At 34.6% G+C, this 18,481-nt stretch overlaps 1 protein-coding gene across 3 annotated transcripts in view; it reads left to right on the forward strand.

The window, feature by feature from the left end:
- Positions 1–8,551: 8,551 nt before the first annotated feature.
- Ldah (lipid droplet associated hydrolase) overlaps positions 8,552–18,481 on the forward strand; it is an 88,678-nt gene continuing 78,748 nt past the window's right edge. For all 3 annotated transcript variants that reach the window (XM_005322601.5, XM_040271361.2, XM_013357428.4), the window contains exons 1-2: positions 8,552–8,642; positions 17,420–17,575. In XM_005322601.5, coding sequence (XP_005322658.1) covers positions 17,422–17,575 — 154 coding nt within the window. In that variant the 5' untranslated portion in view covers positions 8,552–8,642; positions 17,420–17,421. The remainder of the gene's footprint in view (positions 8,643–17,419; positions 17,576–18,481) is intronic.

The following is an 18,481-nucleotide window of genomic DNA, read 5'->3' on the forward strand; positions in this document are numbered from 1 at the left end:
AGAGGAAAATTCACAGATGGAAAATTTACATTCACAAATAAGGGTCAAGTTAGAAAAAAAAGAATTCCAAGTAAATCAGAAGAAACCAATCATAAATAGATATTCAATAAAGAATTTAAAATAAGATGCTTGTGGAGCTAATAGGTGTATAAGCATTCCTTCTACAAAAAAAAAAACCTTAATATACAAACATAAAACCTAAGGTCATCTGATCAAGTGAAGAAACGGAAGATAGTCTAAGAGTACAGAAATTAGAAATGATAATGAAATGACCACAGAGGAAACGTAAAGATTTAGAAGTGACTACTTTGTTCAACTCCGAGAACACGAATAAAAGAATAATCTTTAGAAAATGTACATTATTTATAATCCAATACAATTTAAAATTTTTCCAGAGTGCAGATAATTAAAAGGAAAACACTTAAATTCTTTTAATGAATCTAGTATACTTTTGATAACAAAACTCCTAAAAGGTAGACAAAATTAGTCCTACTTCAAAAAATTAGTATAAAATCATATATAAAATATTAGCAAAGAGAATATAGCAGAATACTAATATTTTATTTTTACATTTTTGAGAAGATCCTCAGGATAATATCCTTCATCCCCTGGGGAAAAAAATGAGAAATAAGAATAGAAATAAAGCATTTGGATACCAAAATGCCCATCTTGTTTCTGAGAAAGGCTACATTGAAGTCCACAGGTAATATGAGGGTCCAACGGGCCTGCATAGTGAGCCTCACAAGTAGGCAGACTTACCCACACAGTCACAGGAGTGGTCTACTACAGAGTGGGGTGTCTTGTTTAGGTCATTCTTATATTGTGGAAAAGCAAAGACCTCCCACTCCCTGTGGGAAGCAAGCTCAAAGAAGGGGAATAAAATATGATTCAAAAACTCACAGTTTATTCTTCCATGCTTTATGTATCAGGCAGTTCACTCTATGTTCATTCCCTGGGGCAGAGTGAGGAAAGGATTGAGAGGCCAGGAATGCTACACTAATTAAGGTACTTCACCATGGAAAGAAACATTGTAAGTGGAAAATATATTCCAGCTTGTTGGATTTTTGCTTGTTTCTCTTTTTAGTTTAATTTGATTTGATGATTACCCTGTGGATGTATCCCTTGAGAGATAATCCCACTGGGAGAATTTTGCTCCTACCTCAGGAGGCTATTACACCAAAAACTGTTGTTCGGGTGTTCTTCAGGGCCCACTGATAGGCAAAATAGATATTTCCCCCAAAAGGCTAGGACCTGAATCAGAAGAGTGCCTTACTTAATGAACCTAAGACCACAGTGTTGAAATTTTACTCTTCATTACTATGCTTTGAATATGATCCCCCCCAAAAAATTCATGTGATGGAGGCTTGGTCCCTTCAAGGGATTAATTATGTCAGCCCCCACCTTGAAGGTGGAAGGGATTCCCTCAAGTGATTAATGTACTGTTTGCAGGACCCCAGTCAGTTCTGGAGAGAGTGAGTTGTTATAAATTGAAGCTACCTCATGCATTAGCCTCTTACACATGCAACCATTTCCCTCTTTTCTGTACTTTATTGTGATACAACAGAGGGGGGGCTAATCATATGGAACCTCCCAATCTTGTACTGTCAACCTCAAAAACTGAACTAAATAAACCTCTTTTCTTCATGAAATATCCAGTCTTGGGTATTTGTTATAGCAATAAAAATAGATTTATTTATATATTCTGTTTTCTGTTTTTTACTCCAATAGTAAAACAAAAATATGTATTGTTGGCCAAGAAGCCCCAGAGTAGAACCAGGAGGGTATAGTCAGTCAAGTTGATTTTTGAGAAATTGAATATGCACTGGATATTAGAAGATGTTAGAGTTAATTTTGTGAGGCGTGATAATGACATTATTTTGAACTCTTTGGCTGTTAGAGATTCATACTAAAGTATTTATGGTTAATATAATACAATGTCTGGAATTTATTTTTACATGTTCCTTCAAACAAGCAAACAAAGATCATCATGCAAACATAGTGCAGATGTAGTACATGGTAGACAATAAATACGTTCAAAGTATCTTTAGAGACCAGAAACCTTAGTCAACCTGCAAAGCTAAGTATAGTGATATTTGAGTGTTTAAAAAATGCATAAGGATTTTTATAGGCTAACTGGGGTATGGTTATCTGAGAAGGAAATAACATTTTAGGCAGAGAGTATAGATTATGTAAGTGCAAAGAGGTTTGGAAAAGCATGTTGAAGGATGAAGGATGAAGGAGCTCAGGGTAATTCTGCAGAGAAACTGCACAACCCCACTGAAAACATTTGAAGTAAGGGTGACACCAGTCTGGGTTGTAGAGAGCTGAGTCAATTTTTAATCACTAGATCATGATGCTTCAGACCACTGAATACATTTTGTTAATTAAATCTCTTCATTCATAATGCAACTTTCTCTTTTGAGGCAGGATTCAAGATTCCCGCAGTCAAAGCCCTCCCCATCCAATTCACTGAACCCCACCCGCTCTTCTTAAGAACTATCAACTTGGTACTTGATGAGCTCATTGACAGCATCAGTACAGTTCTACCTGGGATAATCTCACCTTCTTGAATAGAAGGAGTTATCTCCAACCAGGCCCAGCACAAAGTGGAGGAAGTCATAGGACTCATATTATGGAGCATTCTCCAAACACAGGAAAAAGGTCAGATGTGGGCTGCCAAAAAGTTAACATATCTACTCAACAACCCCACCCCACTCCATTTTTTGGAGTTGATATCTCAGTTGACATTTGGGGAAAATAAGAAAATAAATATGGTTTCTTAGACTTCCTAAAATATTATAAAAATGGATGACTCCAGAACTAAAAATTGGAATGCTTTAAAAATACTGAAATTCCACATTTCACCTAAATTTTAGATTCATTTTATCAACTTCAATTAAGAATTCTACACATAAACATGAATGAAAATGGAATTGACGGGTGAATTTGAACTCTGTGCTAATAACATGACTACATTTTGGTGATTAGGAGATAGACTGTGAAAAGACAGGCAAACGCAAGGCTTTTACAGTTCTTTGAATCTAAGAAATCAAACATGTAGCATAGAAACCAAAGCAATAATTTGGCAGCAACTAGTACTCTGAAGCCTGAAATCTCCCTACCTAATATTGTTAGCTCATTTTCTAAACAGAAATGGTCTGAGTCTTCATTTAATTTGATATATTCATGACTTATGGCTGCTGCAACTACTTGCAACAAATTAAGTGGCTTAAAACAACACAAATGTATTACCTTACTGTTCTGGAGGCCAGAATTTCCAATACTCCAATTTCTATGGGCTGAAATCAAGGTCTTGGCACGTCAATTTTCCTTCTGAAGGCTCTAGAGAAGTCACATTTCTTATTTTTTTTTTCAGCATTCCTGGGCTTGTTGCCCCTTCCTTCACCTTCAAGAGAGCAGTAGAACATCTTCCAATCCCACTCTGACCATGATTGATGTTTGAACCTTCAGATTTCCTTCTCTTCCTTGCTCCCAATGTTGTAGTATCTTCTGGGATGGGGGTACTCCTCCCTTCCCCTTACATTCACCCTAGTGATCATATTCATCTCACCTAAATAATCCAGAACACCTCCCCATCTGAAGATCCTTAACACATTCTAACCACATATGCAACATCCTTTCATTATGTAATGTAGCATCCTTTTGTCATGTAATGTACCACAGATTAGGATGTGGACATCTTTGGAGAGCCACCTTTCAGTAGACCAGTCACATGGATAATATGAGAAGGAATTTTGTTCTATGAAAAACTCTATTCTTGTTTTTACTGGAGAATAAAAAGTCTCCATTAAAAGTTAAAAAGGAATGATTTGTAAAAGTTCTGTAGCAGTATTATTAGCCTACAAAAACCTTGCTGAATGGAGCTATTAGTTTCTGAGGAATCCAATAAAATGGGAACATACTGTACTCTAAAGGAGTAGTCATCTGTACCTTGTTCCAATTTGTACTTTGTTCTTAATTTATAGAGATAGTTGAACTAAATATCTCATATTTTTTAATCCTAATTATACCCTGCCCAGACAATAAAAGCTTCTTTATGGTGTGCTCCTTGATGCAGACCAAGGAACCACAGAATGAGTTAAAAGAAAACATTTGGAATTGTAGTTATACTACATATGGTGAATTATCTTAAAAGTACTAAATACAATATTATTTTAGTCTCATATACATGCAAACATACATGCATTTATACATCTACATACACATGTGTGTGCATATATATACACATGCAATTACATATGCAAATACATGTGTATTTATAGTTTGGATCATTTTGGATGGCAAGAACACCTAAAAGTTGGTGTTTGGTGTTGGTGTTTGCCTGTTTTTGCTGCTGTTATTATTATTGTTCAGTTTTTAAGTAAGTCAAATGCCTCTATGAAGGCAGTATAATCCATGAGCAGAACTTTTGCAAGAATCTTTGACTCTCATTGATCAAATTTTTCTGACTTTTGTTAGGTTTTCTGCATTATTAATAGTCAGGAGATCAGTTTAGTCATAATAAGGAAGTTGAATATAGTTTTTCCAATGTTTAGGTATTATCTTTACTCTCCTTAGATTTTTTTTAAAGATTAAAATGGTACATTTTAAAAAATTTTTTAGTTTAGACACAATATCTTTATTTTATTTATTTATTTTTATGTGATGTTGAGGATCAAACCCAGTGCCTTACGCACACAAGGCAAGCACTCTACCACTGAGCCACAACCCCAGCCCTAAAATAGTATACTTTTTGTAAATTTTAAAAAAACATATCTTAAGTTTTAATTTATGTTTTAAGATGACACATTATGTGGATCTGTTTTCTTGACAAAAAGTGTTTGAGAAAAGAATTCATGAGGATCTCAGGGAACAGCAATTCCATTTTGTGGATTTTGCATTAAACAATTATACACTGAAAAACATTTAGAATTATCTCTACTTGTAAATGCACAAATAAGAAAAATTCACTATACAGCCAGTAGAAAACTAAAATTTAAATTCACTACCATTTATAACTAATAATCTTATCTCTAGAATGTACATTGAAAAGAAATCTTAGTTATCTAATTTTTATCTTTTTTCCCTCTTTTCTTCCTCTTGCTCCTTTTTATATAGTCTGCACATACTAAATCGAAGTATGTATAAGCAGAGAGTTCCTATATTCTGTGCAATAGAGTAATAAGGGAGAAGACAAAACTTTCTGATTAATAAGCACAGGTCCTTCCAGCATTCTGATAACATCCATCAAGACTATTTTTTCCTACCATAAAGATGTAGGTATTGCCCATTTCTCTGTCTCATTTTCCTTGCTTTGTGGAATTCAGTCTTCCAGAGGGTCCCCAGCTACTTCTTCACTTCCACAAGAAGGTCTCCAACAACTGTGGAAGTACTTAGGCATTGTCTACAGGTTCCCTACATAGTTGATCTTTGCTATATCGAAAACGCAACCTTTTCCCTCTTTTCCTTTTCAATAATGTTATCCACAAGAAGCCAAAGAGCTCTCAACTGTCCACTGCAACTTCCTTTTTGTAAATGCTACATGTTACTGACAATACCCTAAAATAATTCACATTCAGGGACATTAGGCTGACTTTCTCTGCTTTACAAGAGGTGACTTTCTTCCCCTTCCACTATATTCCTTGGTACCATAACCTGTCAAGGTGGGTCCTGAAGAACATGATATTGGTATACCTAAATCTCTCTTAGTTAGGCTGCTCCTAGTTTCCCAACCAGGAGAAACTGTATGAAGTAAAACATGGGCATTTTTTAAACTGCTATGGTTTTGGTAAGTTGTTAAACAATACAATAGTAATACACTTCTCATTATCTTTAATATTGCCTTTCATTTCCCCTTATGCCATCATAATTTATTAATCTGTTTAATTTGCTTGTATTATATTTGTGAAATTAGAGACTTTTTTGTTTGGATTGCCTTTGTATCTGCAGTCTGGAAGAGTGCTTGAAATGTAACAGTCAGTAAAAATGAACAAGCAATGAGAGTCTAAAATTTTTATGTAAAAGGTAAACATGTCATTTAAGATCAGTAAACAAGGGTCTACTTTTATGCCATTTGTGCTTCTGACAGACATCTTTGTGGAATGTCTGCTCCATTAACTATGATCATCTTACCCATGTTAGCAGAGGGCCAATACAACCACTAGCACTTGTCACTGATGATTGGACAATTGCTGTACCTCAGACCTACACTAGACCAATGAGATATTCTCTTCTGGATATTTAGAATAAAAATTGAAAGAATGATAAAAAAGAACCAGTGTGTGGCTTTCCCTCTGCAACAATCTGGTCAGATTCTATTGTACTATAGTTGCGAACAATCTTGAGAACTTTAAACAAAAAAGGTTACTTCTTTTTCATAACATGTCGTCACATACTGAATATATTCTGGGCAGAAATAGCTACTCAAGGACACAGGCTGTTGGCACAGACACTATCTTAAATGTTGCCATCACCCCATCAAATGAATATGTGAAGTGTCAGAGGACTCAACACAAAAATCAACTGCTCAGCCTAGAAGTTACCCACCATTTCTCTTCATACCTCATTGGCCAGAACTTCTCCTATCTTGTCACTCCTCCCTTAACTTCAAACACCCAACTATAAAACAAGATCAATCTTACCATGTGTCTAGAAACTATCTGAATAGCATTAATAACTCCATCAATGCAATAATTGCAGAACTATATTCTGTCATGAGGCCTGGGAATCAAAGAATGATGAAACAGATGCCCAGAGAAAATTTAAGTCAAGAGATGGAGAGAAAATTTTTCCTCAGCTCCCAACAGTTTTTCAGATCCCATTTCCATACTGTAATGAGGTATGGAGGAATTCCTGCCCTTGGAGTCGGAGATCAACAGTTCCAAGTGTAGTCATTTAAACACAGACTTACAGCATGCCTGCCATATATCACATTCTATCTAGACCTAGAAAATACAAAGTGAAAGAACAAAAAGGTACATGTTTTCCAGGATCTCACAGTCCAGTGAAGGAGACAGACAAATAAGTATCTTAACAGAAAAATGTAAACGATAATACATAAGTATAAAGGAGGAAACCTTACCATACCTGGTGGCATCAGGAACCACCGTTTGAAAATGAATCTTGAATCATGTGTTAGAGTAAATTAGTGGAGAAGGGCACACTGGGGAGGGAAGGGCAAACAGCAATCCAGGCAGAGGAAACAGTGTGTGCAAAAGTATAACAACTTTACTATAAAGAACATGGACATTCCAAAAATTACAAGGAAAGAGAGAAGATGGGGAGAAGTGGCTGCAAGTAGTTTAGGTGTTTGAACCACAATAGAGGTAATGATATGTTATTCAAGAGTAATGCTTGTGTGTGACTGTGTTATGTAACGTAAGAGAGTCTGGCTCTGCCAAATGATCTTGAAGAATTACTTAATTTCTCAACACCTCTTTTTGCACTATGGGTAAACATGAATAATACTGAATTGCCATAGGGTCTGGAAAGATTTTTTTGTTTAAGACTGAACCTCTGTGGTTAATTCTGCCACAGGCTTAATGAAATCAGAGACATAAATCACCCAAAGCGATGTATCACAAATACATACGCAAGGATAAAAAAAATGCTCATACAAATGAGCCATGTTCACGAGAATTTGGTACACATATTGAACCAAGTATTAGTAACAAGGGACACCACCTTGGACATATCATGTAATGTCATTATAATGTAATCAATAATTTATTTTAAGTATTTGCTTTACTTCCAGACCCTATGTCACTTGTTAATACTAACCTCATAGGAATGCTCTGAGGATTTAAAAAATGAGCTAATTCATGAAAAGCTCTTAGCACAAGGAGTGGGGTTTTTTTTCCCCTGAACTCATTAAATATTACCTCTGAGTGTGAGGAAGAGTTACCAGTCTACTTTCAACAGTTGATTGGATGGTAGTGTGGACCACTGAGATGTTTAATTTAAAAGGAGCAAAGGTCCTTTTCTAGGTGTGAGAATCATTGATGACTCGCTAGTCTACTTCTCTGCTTCTTCCCTGGCTACAAGACTGTCATATTCACAACAGCGCATATTTGGTCAGACATATGCTGATCACCTGATGAGTAGCAGGTGCTGGGCATACAAGTCACACAGACATAACCTCTGTCTTCATGGAGTTTGGAGGTGGTTAGTTCAAAGTATCTTTGGAATAGTAGACAACCCTAAAGTGTAGCGCATCTGAGGCTGGCCACACTAATATACAAGGTCCGCTGAGAATCAACTTTGCTGTGTTCGTGAAGGGAAGAGATGCAACCAGTGATGCAGGAAGCGAGAAATGGACAGAGGAAGCAAAAGGGGAGAAATAGAGAAAAAATGAGAGAGAAAGGAAGGCAGGAGTATATCAAGGATGAGAGGCAACAGGAGGCAGATAAAATTCAAACGAAAGAGAAAAGGACACAGCTCCCACTCCACGTAGTTTAGCAGCATCTTAACACCCGGCTCCACGCCAGGAACAGCAACATCCCACCGCCCGGCACGCAGCGCGCCGTAAACGCGTAAGCGCCCCGAGAGCGGAGCGCGGCGCAATGCAGTGCCGTCATAAGGCGGAACTTCCGGTCCAAGCACGCCTCCCCAGGAACTTCAGCGGGGACCTTGTGGGCAGACAGGTGAGGTGCAGCTCTCCAGGCTTCGCTGACTTTCAGGAAATCAGGCGGGCTGGCTCGGGGCCCTGTTCTCCCTGCAGCTCCTCACAGAGGCCTCGCGGCCCTTGGCCGGACCTTCCACTGAGCCGGAATTAACGGTGCTGAGACACCTCTGCGGTCATGAGCTTCCTGGAGCGGGAGGCCCCGGGGCTGCCGGCTTATCGCGGCTCCCCTGAGCTAGAGGACGCACCTTTTGGACTGCTAAATGCAGCCCACGGTGGGGAGTAGGGGCCTGGACGTTGGGCACCCGGCCCGCAGGACGCGGCCCGGAGGGATCAAAGTCAGGTCCAGGGTGTGATTTGCAGCGAGCATCTAGTGCGCACACCGCTTTCCGTTCACACTTAAGGCCCACTGTGTCCTCACCTCGGGGAGTTTTTCCCCACCCAAGACAGCGTGGAGATCGGGACCCTTTGTTCCTTGATTCATTAATTCATTTGTTGCTCACAAGTAGTTACTGGACATCTGTTTTGTGTCTTGTCTGCCAGTTCTGGAGAGTTTATAATATCCCTTCTGAAGTTCTAAGGTCACATTCCTATCAGAAAAGAGAAATATATAACAAAAGAAGCAGAATTTAGAACAAGCTCCAGTCTTTGTGGAAAAGGTTTACTTTCAACTTCTTTCTGAAACTATGAGTAAGAATATCTGAGTTGTCTGTTAGGTGTTTTCCATTTTTTTTACCTAAAAGTGAAAGGCTTGAAGACCCTGAAGCCTGGCTTCCCAGCATGTAGGATGTTAGGGGACGATAAAGGCAACACAGCAGGTGGTTTTCTGAAATTTTACATTTTAATATCTTGTATTTTTACAACTAAGGCTTTTAGATTAGGTGATTTTCTTCCCATAAAAAGATCCATAACCTCTCAGCAATTCCTTACTTGTAAAATTACTATAATATACTTAGGATCAAGCACTTAATTTTGAAGTCTACTTTATACTTTGAGCGAAGGGAAATTAATATACTGCTTTAATGAGTATTTAACATGCAAGTCCAGTAGTCTTCAAACTTTTGAAATTCTTGTCCTTGATGTCAAGAGGCTGAAAGCTGTTTTCTGGCACATTAAAAAAAAAAAAAAGTGCTTACAAATTTGATGTAATAATTGGTGAATTAGAAGCAATAAAAGAATTATGGAAAACATCTTTTAAAGTCAAGATAATTTAGCAAATCCATCCTGAGTGTAATGTATGCCTTAGTTTTTTTATTTCCTCAACAGTAGTAATGGATTTTATATTCATCATCTAAGTTTGGTTTTCTGACCCACTTGTACAGATTTGACAACTCTCATGCAGCACATATTCAAATAGCAAAATTAGAGAAAGTTGAAAAGGTATAAGAAAAAAAAGTGAATGTAAAAGGTGTAAGAGGAAAAAATGTTGCAAAATTGCTGTTCATATATCCACTTATCTAGCAGAGGCTTAGAACACCAGATAGAATCTTGGTCTAACACATATCATACTTATTCTCTCTTGGACTTTCCCCTACAACATTATGTAATTTGTTCTTTGATCTTAAATAGTACATAAAATTTTTGACATAATATGTAGCTGGAAAAATAGTGTAATAGGAGTCCAAAGACTATAAAATTGATTTTGCCATTAAACGACCTTGAAAAAACTTGACCTTCAATTTCTCACTATGTTGATTACACTCTCTACTTTGTAGGCTTTGTTTAAATGAGAAAGGATTTGAATGTACTTTGCAAATGAAAAGAACTACAAAAAAAAGTGGTTTGTTGCAAGTGGGGGAAATTATTTGTAAATCAGGATATAGAAAACAGTTACTTCCATTAACAGGTTATTTTGGAGTAAGATGGAGTAGATACAAATAGTTACAGTGACCTTAAAGGTATTCTGTTTATGTATTTATATTATATGTTGACTTGCAACTGTATGTTTTGAAGTTTATATGGAGCTGTGTGGTATTCCTGATTTTTCTTTGTCATACCACTTAAACAGTTTGCAATTAAATAAATGCATAATTAAGTTTTGTGGTTTTAATTTTTTGTTTTGAATAATTATTATAGATTTTATAGAGGTGCAAAAAAACTGTACAAGAAAGTCCCCATCCCTTCTCAGCCAAGCTTCCCCAATGGTAACATTTTGAATGACAACAAAACAATATTAAACCAGGTAATTGAGATTGACATTGGTGTAATATACAGTTAATTGAAATTTCACCAATTTTATAAGCACTCATTTGTGTGTGTACACAGTTCTATGCAATTTTATCACACATGTAGCTTTTATAATAATTATAATAATAAAGCAAGATACAGAATTATTTCATTAGCACAAGACTTTATATCTGCTGCTTTATAGAACCATCTAGTCCTACTCCAATCTCTCCATCTCTAAAAAAAATATCATTTCAAGAAAGTTGCATAAATGGAATCATAAGTACTTGACTTTTTAAAACTGGCTTTTGGCTTTTGTTTTTTTCTTTAACTCAATATAATTGCTTTCCATTCCATCCAAGTTATTTGTATCAATCATTTTTGTTGTTGTTGTTGCTGAGTAGTATTTAGGGATCCTACACTGAGTTTAACCATTCACTCATTGAAAGACAATTGGGTTGTATGCATTTTTGGACTATGATGATTTGAGATGCCATGGACCTTTGTTTGAAGGTTTTTGAATCAACATAAAGTTTTTATTTCTCTGGGATAAAAGCCCAAGAGTAAAATGCTGGGTCACATGGTAAGTGTGCAGTTAGTCAATTGATATGACTTTAGCTTATTGATATGATGAGTTACATTCATTGATTTTTTTTTTCTAATTGGTTATTTATCACAGCAGAATGCATTTCTTTTCATTGTACACAAATGGAGCACAACTTTTCATTTCTCTGGTTGTACACAATGCAGAGTCCCACCATTTGTGCAATCACACATGTACCCAGGGTAATGGTGTCTATCTCATTCCACCATCTTACCTACTACCCCTGTGCCCCCTCTCCCCCCTTCCCCAAATTCCTTTATTTTTCCCATGCCCCTCCCACATAGATCAGCATCCACTTATCAGAGAGAACATTAGCCTTTGGTTTTTTTTGGATTGACTTACATCGCTTAGCATGACATTCTCCAATTCCATCCATTTACCTGTAAATGCCATAATTTTATTCTCTTTTAATGCTGAGTAATATTCCATTGTGTATATATACCACAGTTTCTTTATCCATTCATCTTTTGAAATGGATCTAGGTTGGATTCCACAGCTTAGCTATTGTGACATTCATTGATTCCTGAATGTTGAACATTCTTGGAGTAAATTTCACTTGATTGTGGTATAATATTTGTTTTATATGTTGCTGGGTTCTGTTTACTAATATTTTGTAAGAGAGGTATTGGTGGTTTTGTTTGTTTAGTTTGTTTTTGTCCTGTCCTTGTCTGGTTTTGGTATCAGTAATGGTATTGCAGGGTCTTCAGCAGTAACCTGTTTCATTCTTGATTTTAGCAACTTGTGTTTTCATGTGTTTTTCCTTGACAGTTTATCAATTTCATTCATTTTTTAAAATTTGTTTTAATTAGTTATACATGACAGTAGAATGCATTTTGACACATCATACCTAAATGGAGTATAACTTCTCATTTTTCTGGTTGCACATGATATAGAATCACACTGGTTGTGTAGTCATATATGCACATAGGGTAATAATGTCCAATTCTTTCTATTGTCCTTCCTAATATATCCCCGACCTCTCTTCACTCCCCTCTACCTAATCCAAAGTACTTTTATTCTTCCCTAGCACTCCCCATTGTGAATTAGTATCCACATACCAGAAAAAACATTCAGCCTTTGGTTTGGGTGAATTGGGTTATTTCACTTAGCATGATATTCTCCAGTCCCATCCATTTACCAGCAAATGCCATAATTTCATTCTTCTTTAAGGCTGAGTAATACTTCATTTTGTATATATACCACATTTTATCCATTCATCTGTTGAAGGGCACCTAGATTGGTTCTATAGTTCAGCTATTGTGAGTTGAGCTGCTATAAACATTTATGTGGCTGTGTCACTCCTCAAATAGAGCATTTATCTCCAGGATATATAAACAACTCAAAAAACTTAACACCAAAAAAAGCAATCAAATAATCCAATCAACAAATGGGCTATGAAACTGGACACCTCACAGAAGAAATATAATCAATCAACAAATACAGAAAAAATGTTCAAGATCTCTAGTAATTAGAGATATTCAAGGAAATTGTAAAGCTTTCTGTGTAAATCTTATAATTCTTTTGTTAGATTTGTTTGTAAGTATTGGATTTTTTTCATGTAGTTATAAGTGGTATCTTTTCAAAAAAAAGTTTCACTTTCTAGTTGCTCATTGCTAGTATATAGAAATGTATTTGGTTTTTAGTAATTTTTTTAATCTAAAGACCATGTTGCATCCACTTGTTCATTCAAATAGTGTATATTTATTCTTTTGGATTTTCTCTTATGTAATCATGTTGTGAAGAATGACATTTTCTTCCTATCCAATTCACATACCCTTATTTCTTTTTCATGTCTGGTTGCATTGGCTTAAGACCTCAAATTTAGAGTTAGAAGTGTTGGTAGCAGACCTCTGTTTCTTGACCCCAAACTCAGAAAGGCATTCAGTATTTCACTTTTAATGATATGTTTGCTATAAGTTTTATATATACTTTATATTTACAAATGTATTTTATATTTATATTTTATAAAAGAAGATATGTTTCTTTTTTAAGAGTGACTATTGGGATTCATGATATTGGGTTTTTATCAAATATACTTCTGTGCAGATTGAGGTGATTATGTGCTTTCTCTCCTTTATTCAATTAATATAGTCAATTAAAATGATTAACTTTTTAATATTTAAACAACATTTTGTTTCTGATATATACACAATTTGGCTGTCATGTATTTTATATATTACTAGGTTTGATATGCTAATATTCTGAGTAGAGTTTTTGCATTTATACCCATGAGGGACATTGGCCTATAATTTTCTTTTCTTATATTATCCTTGTTAGGTATTGATATCAAAGTTTGCTGGATTCATAAAATGAATTGAGAAGCAGTTCTTTTTCTATTCTCTGGACATACAAGATTGGTGTTATTTTTTCATTGAAGTATTGATTCTTTCATTTTATCAAGAATTATGAATTCTGTGTTTTGAATAGACATACATCTATTAAGATTCTTCTAGTCTTTTGGTATCTGTTTTTCTTAGAAGTTTTCCATGCTAAATTTAATGGCATAAGTTCTTTAAAATATTCCTTTTGGAAGGAGGGGAATGGTGCTAGGGATTGAACCCAGATCCTTGTACATTCTGTGCCACTAAACTACATCCCCAAGCTCATATTATTTTATCATCTTTTTGAATCTGGAGAGATGTCCTTTTTTCACCTGTAACATTGATTATTTGGGCTTTCTTTTTCCTTGATAAGTCTCTTCACGGGCTTACTTATTTATAGGTCTTTCCAAAGAACAGAATTTTGGGTTCAGTAGTGCTTTCTAATATAAACCTTTGTCCCTGGCTTATTGATTTCTACTCTTCATCATTATCTTTTTTCTACTTTATTTACTTGAATTTGTCTGCTTTTTCATATTCCTTTACCTAGATCCTTGATTTCCATCTTTTTTCCTAATAGGTATATATCTCAAGACTAAATTTTTCTGTACTTGTGCTTTTATTTGTATTTTGCATGACTTGATAGGTCATAATCTTTGTTCTGTCTCATTTCTCTGTTATCCTCTTAGTTTTATATTAATTGCATTTTCTGTTTCCCTTTTTATACACTTGTTATATGTTCTTACACAATTCTTATAGTGGTTACTGACTTTTTGAACAAATTTTAAAAAATATTTCCTCTGGCTTTTCTAATTGTCCTCTATGGAGATTATTTGGAAGCAAGCTAGTCTGCCTCTGCCTTTGCTAATGCAGATTCAAACTTAATTTTAATTTATATTTTAAACAAAAAAAGTACCTCTAATTAAAAACAACTCTCAGACTCACCTCTGTTATTTGTATACTCAACATTGAATGAATATAACTAACATATTGATATTAGCTATTAGGCCACCACTAAAAAAAAAAAAAAAAACTTGAAATAGAGCCATTGACTTTTTGTTTATTTTCTTATATTGTTTTTTGATGAGTTAGCAATTTGAGGAGTTAGAAGCTCTTATCCACTTATGTAATAAATAATACAAGTTATTATTATTATTAAGCATTGGAAGAAAACTATCTTACTAAGTTAAATGTAATTTAATTGAAGACTATCTGGAAATAGCAACACGAGTTTTTTGGTTTTTGTTTTTAATTAGCATTGGCAATTCTAGTACCTAAAGCAATTCTAGTACCTAAAATAAAATGTAGGCATTATTTGCATATGTATGCTGAAGCCTGATCAAATATATTTACAACTCCGCTTATTTTTTATAAACTTTTTAGAGAGAGAGAGAGAAAATTCTAATATTCATTTTTTAGTTATTAATGAAGGAATAACTAAAAAGTAGTTTTTTAGTTATTCTTTGTTTGTATATGGTGCTAAGGATCGAACCCGGGCCATACGCATGCCAGGCGAGCGCGCTACCGCTTAAGCCACATCCCCAGCCCCATACTCCACTTATTTTTGTTCATTAGTTAAGTTGTAAGGTTATTGTCTAGCTACAGTATAAAGACTTGTTATTATAAATATTTACATTATAAATACTATAATAACAAATTTTATAGATTTGAATCTCTTTTTTAAGTTTTATACCCATTTGATACTGGTTTTCTCTGTTAAATATTGTCTAGATTTGCATACAATTTAGTTGGAAAAAAATTCTCTTACCACGTAAAGTTAGAAACCCATTGGTTTCTAACATTGTTATATGTTCTACATATCTACAAATGAACACCTGCATTTAAGAAAACAGGTCTGCCTAGATTGCACAAGTTATGTTCACACTTGATTTTTCACCCTACCTAGATCTTGATGCTTATCAGATTTATTTCCTTCAAGATCATTTATAGACTGAGGCTGAAGGTGGAACCATCACCCTTTTTCAATATATAATTGTAACACATTTTTCTTTGTTAATCTGACACTTGCTTGCAGAACTGAATTACTTTGGATTCTTAGGTAAGCAAGAATTCAAACTCTCATATTTTTTTTAGTTTTCATTTTCTTCTTATACATAGCTGCATGGGAATCAGAAATATAAGAGTGAAGGAAAGTAAAAGATTCTTTAGAAATACATGTAAATTCATGCTTCTCTGTTCTATTTTATTTGAAATGTTTTAGAATTGCAACTGCTTGTTTTCCAATTTTTATATACTATACTTAAATTTCATATCTACTTGGATTTTCATTAGTTTGGTGGCTAATCAAACTCCCAAGATGTCATAGTCTCAAATATTTATAAGTTGAGTGTATTTTTAATAACTCAGAATTCTCCTCTGGTGAAAGTGTGGCGTGTGTCTTCACAGTCAGTTCTAATTTAATACTTTGTTTCACAGCTCCATCTAATATTGTTTCTAATACATGGTAAATGTCAGAAGACCTTTATAGAAACACTCTGTTTAAGATAGTTTTGGAGACTGAGCTACAGTGACATTTATTAGTGAATTAAAAGTCAATTCATCCCAAAAGTTGAATGATAGTTTTGTTTATTTAATCAATATATTTTGAATAAAGAGTGGTCCCCACTTTTTAAGTAAGGATTTTTCATTTTTCTTAGTATTGTTATTTAAGAAAAAAAGAGTGTATGACTTCTTGTTAAACATGGAGATTAGAATGTATATTATTTCTTCCTACTCCCTAAATTCCCTAAGCTGACAGTAAAAATAGTAAAGGCATAAACAAAGAGAATAGCAGTGACAACAGAACATCAAACTGGAGAAATGAAATCTTAAAAATGTTAGAAAGTAAATGGATAAATTATAAGCAACTTCATAGCAGTCTTGATGGAATGTAACATTTGGTCATAATATTGAACTACAGCTTGTTTAATCATTCCCAAAATTGAGTCGATAGAATTTTTAGTATCGGCAAAATGGATTATCATAATTCACTTATCCATTCCTTCATTAATGACTATATAGGATCTTCAGCTTTTCACCATAATAAATAGCATTCCATGCATTAGGTTTTTTTAAATTTTTTTAATTGTTGATAGATCCTTATTTTATTTATTTGTTTGTATGTGGTTCTGAGGACCAAACCAGTGCCTCACACATGCCAGGCAAGTGCACTAACCACTGAGCCACAGCCACAGTCCCCCATGCATTAGTTTTAAAAAGTATTTTTGATATTTTTTTAGAATCAGTTCCTCAAAATGACTAAATTGAAGTATATGCCTTTAATGGGTATAGACTAGTGCTGCTAGATTGCTTCCCAAAGGCTGTTTTCATTATTACCATCTATGTGTGTTTTATCTTTCATTCCTAGAATCGAGAGTAGCTCTTGGATGTGCCACATGGTGGCACTTACCTACAATACCATAGACTCAAGAAGCTAAGGCAGAAGGATCACAAGTTTGAGGCCAGCTTCAATTTAATGAGATCCTATTTCAAAAAATTTAAAAGGCAGCAGGGATTGGGGATATAGTTCAGTGATAGAGCACACCCCTGGGTTCAGTTCCCAGTATATCACCCCCAGAAGAATAGCTGGCTAGTCTTCTATATACACTGTAGCATTCTTTCTTGGTATTTTGAAAATTGTCTTTTTAATTCTTCAGTTAATTATTTTTGGCTCAAAGTTTTACATTTTGCTGCTTTTCTCCCTTTATTTAGAAATGGACTCAGAAATCAAGGAAGAAATCCCTGTACATGAGGAATTTGTTCTGTGTGGTGGAGTTGAAACACAGGTTCTAAAATGTGGTCCCTGGGATGACCTCTTTAATGATCAAAATGTCAACAGACCTAAACTGCTTATTTTCATTATTCCTGGTAAGTAGAAAAATCTGGATAAGAAGACTTTATACAGATAGCCATCACTATTTCTCTTTTCTTTTTTTTTAATCACTTGGCTTGAAAATGAACAGTATTTAGAAGAAAAAAATCAACTATAAATTTAATAGCATATACATTAAAAATGCAGAAGATTAACATAGAATTTTCATAATTAATTAACTACCTGAGTCACTTCTTTTTTCCCTGTATACTTTTTGGCCTGCATATTTTTTGCTCTCCTCTCCATATTACAATTAAAAAAAATAGATTTATATTCTCATCTTTCCTCTAGCATCTGTGGCCAACATTTGTTTTTTGTTATCAGTTTAAAAATAGTTTAATTAATAATCAGCTTTATAACTCTTGGTAATGTCATGCAAAGTTTTAGTATTGTTGATAAAATTGAAAAAATCTCTATCAATTTTCTTTTACACATAACTTGAAAATTTTAAGGCAATTCAAGTTTTCTTGTTTTTGACAACTGAAATGTTCTTTGAGCTGACATCCCTCATCCACCAGGTGAGTCATTACTGTCCTCACTATAGTGACGTGTTATGAGTTTGACATTAACAGTGTCAGGTTTTAGTGTCACATAAACAAAAAAAAATTATCTTATTTTGATGTGCTCCTGTGATTCACTTCTCATTATCAACTGGTTGTCAAGTCATTCGAGAAACTATTTATTATCTTTAAAAATATGTATTAGAGTCCTCATAATATTGTTAAAACCAAGTTGCATAGATCGAACAGATTTGTAATGGCATTTTTCTATAATTAAACTCTTTAAAGAAAAGCTCAGTTAATAAGGATGTTTAAAATACTATATCAGTGAACCTGGAAAAAAACCTCACATATAACTTTTGCAAATATCAGAACAGTTACCAATACCAAGTCTTATGCAGG

Source organism: Ictidomys tridecemlineatus, chromosome 12 (genome assembly GCF_052094955.1).
Source record: "Ictidomys tridecemlineatus isolate mIctTri1 chromosome 12, mIctTri1.hap1, whole genome shotgun sequence".
Taxonomy (NCBI): Eukaryota; Metazoa; Chordata; class Mammalia; order Rodentia; family Sciuridae; genus Ictidomys; species Ictidomys tridecemlineatus.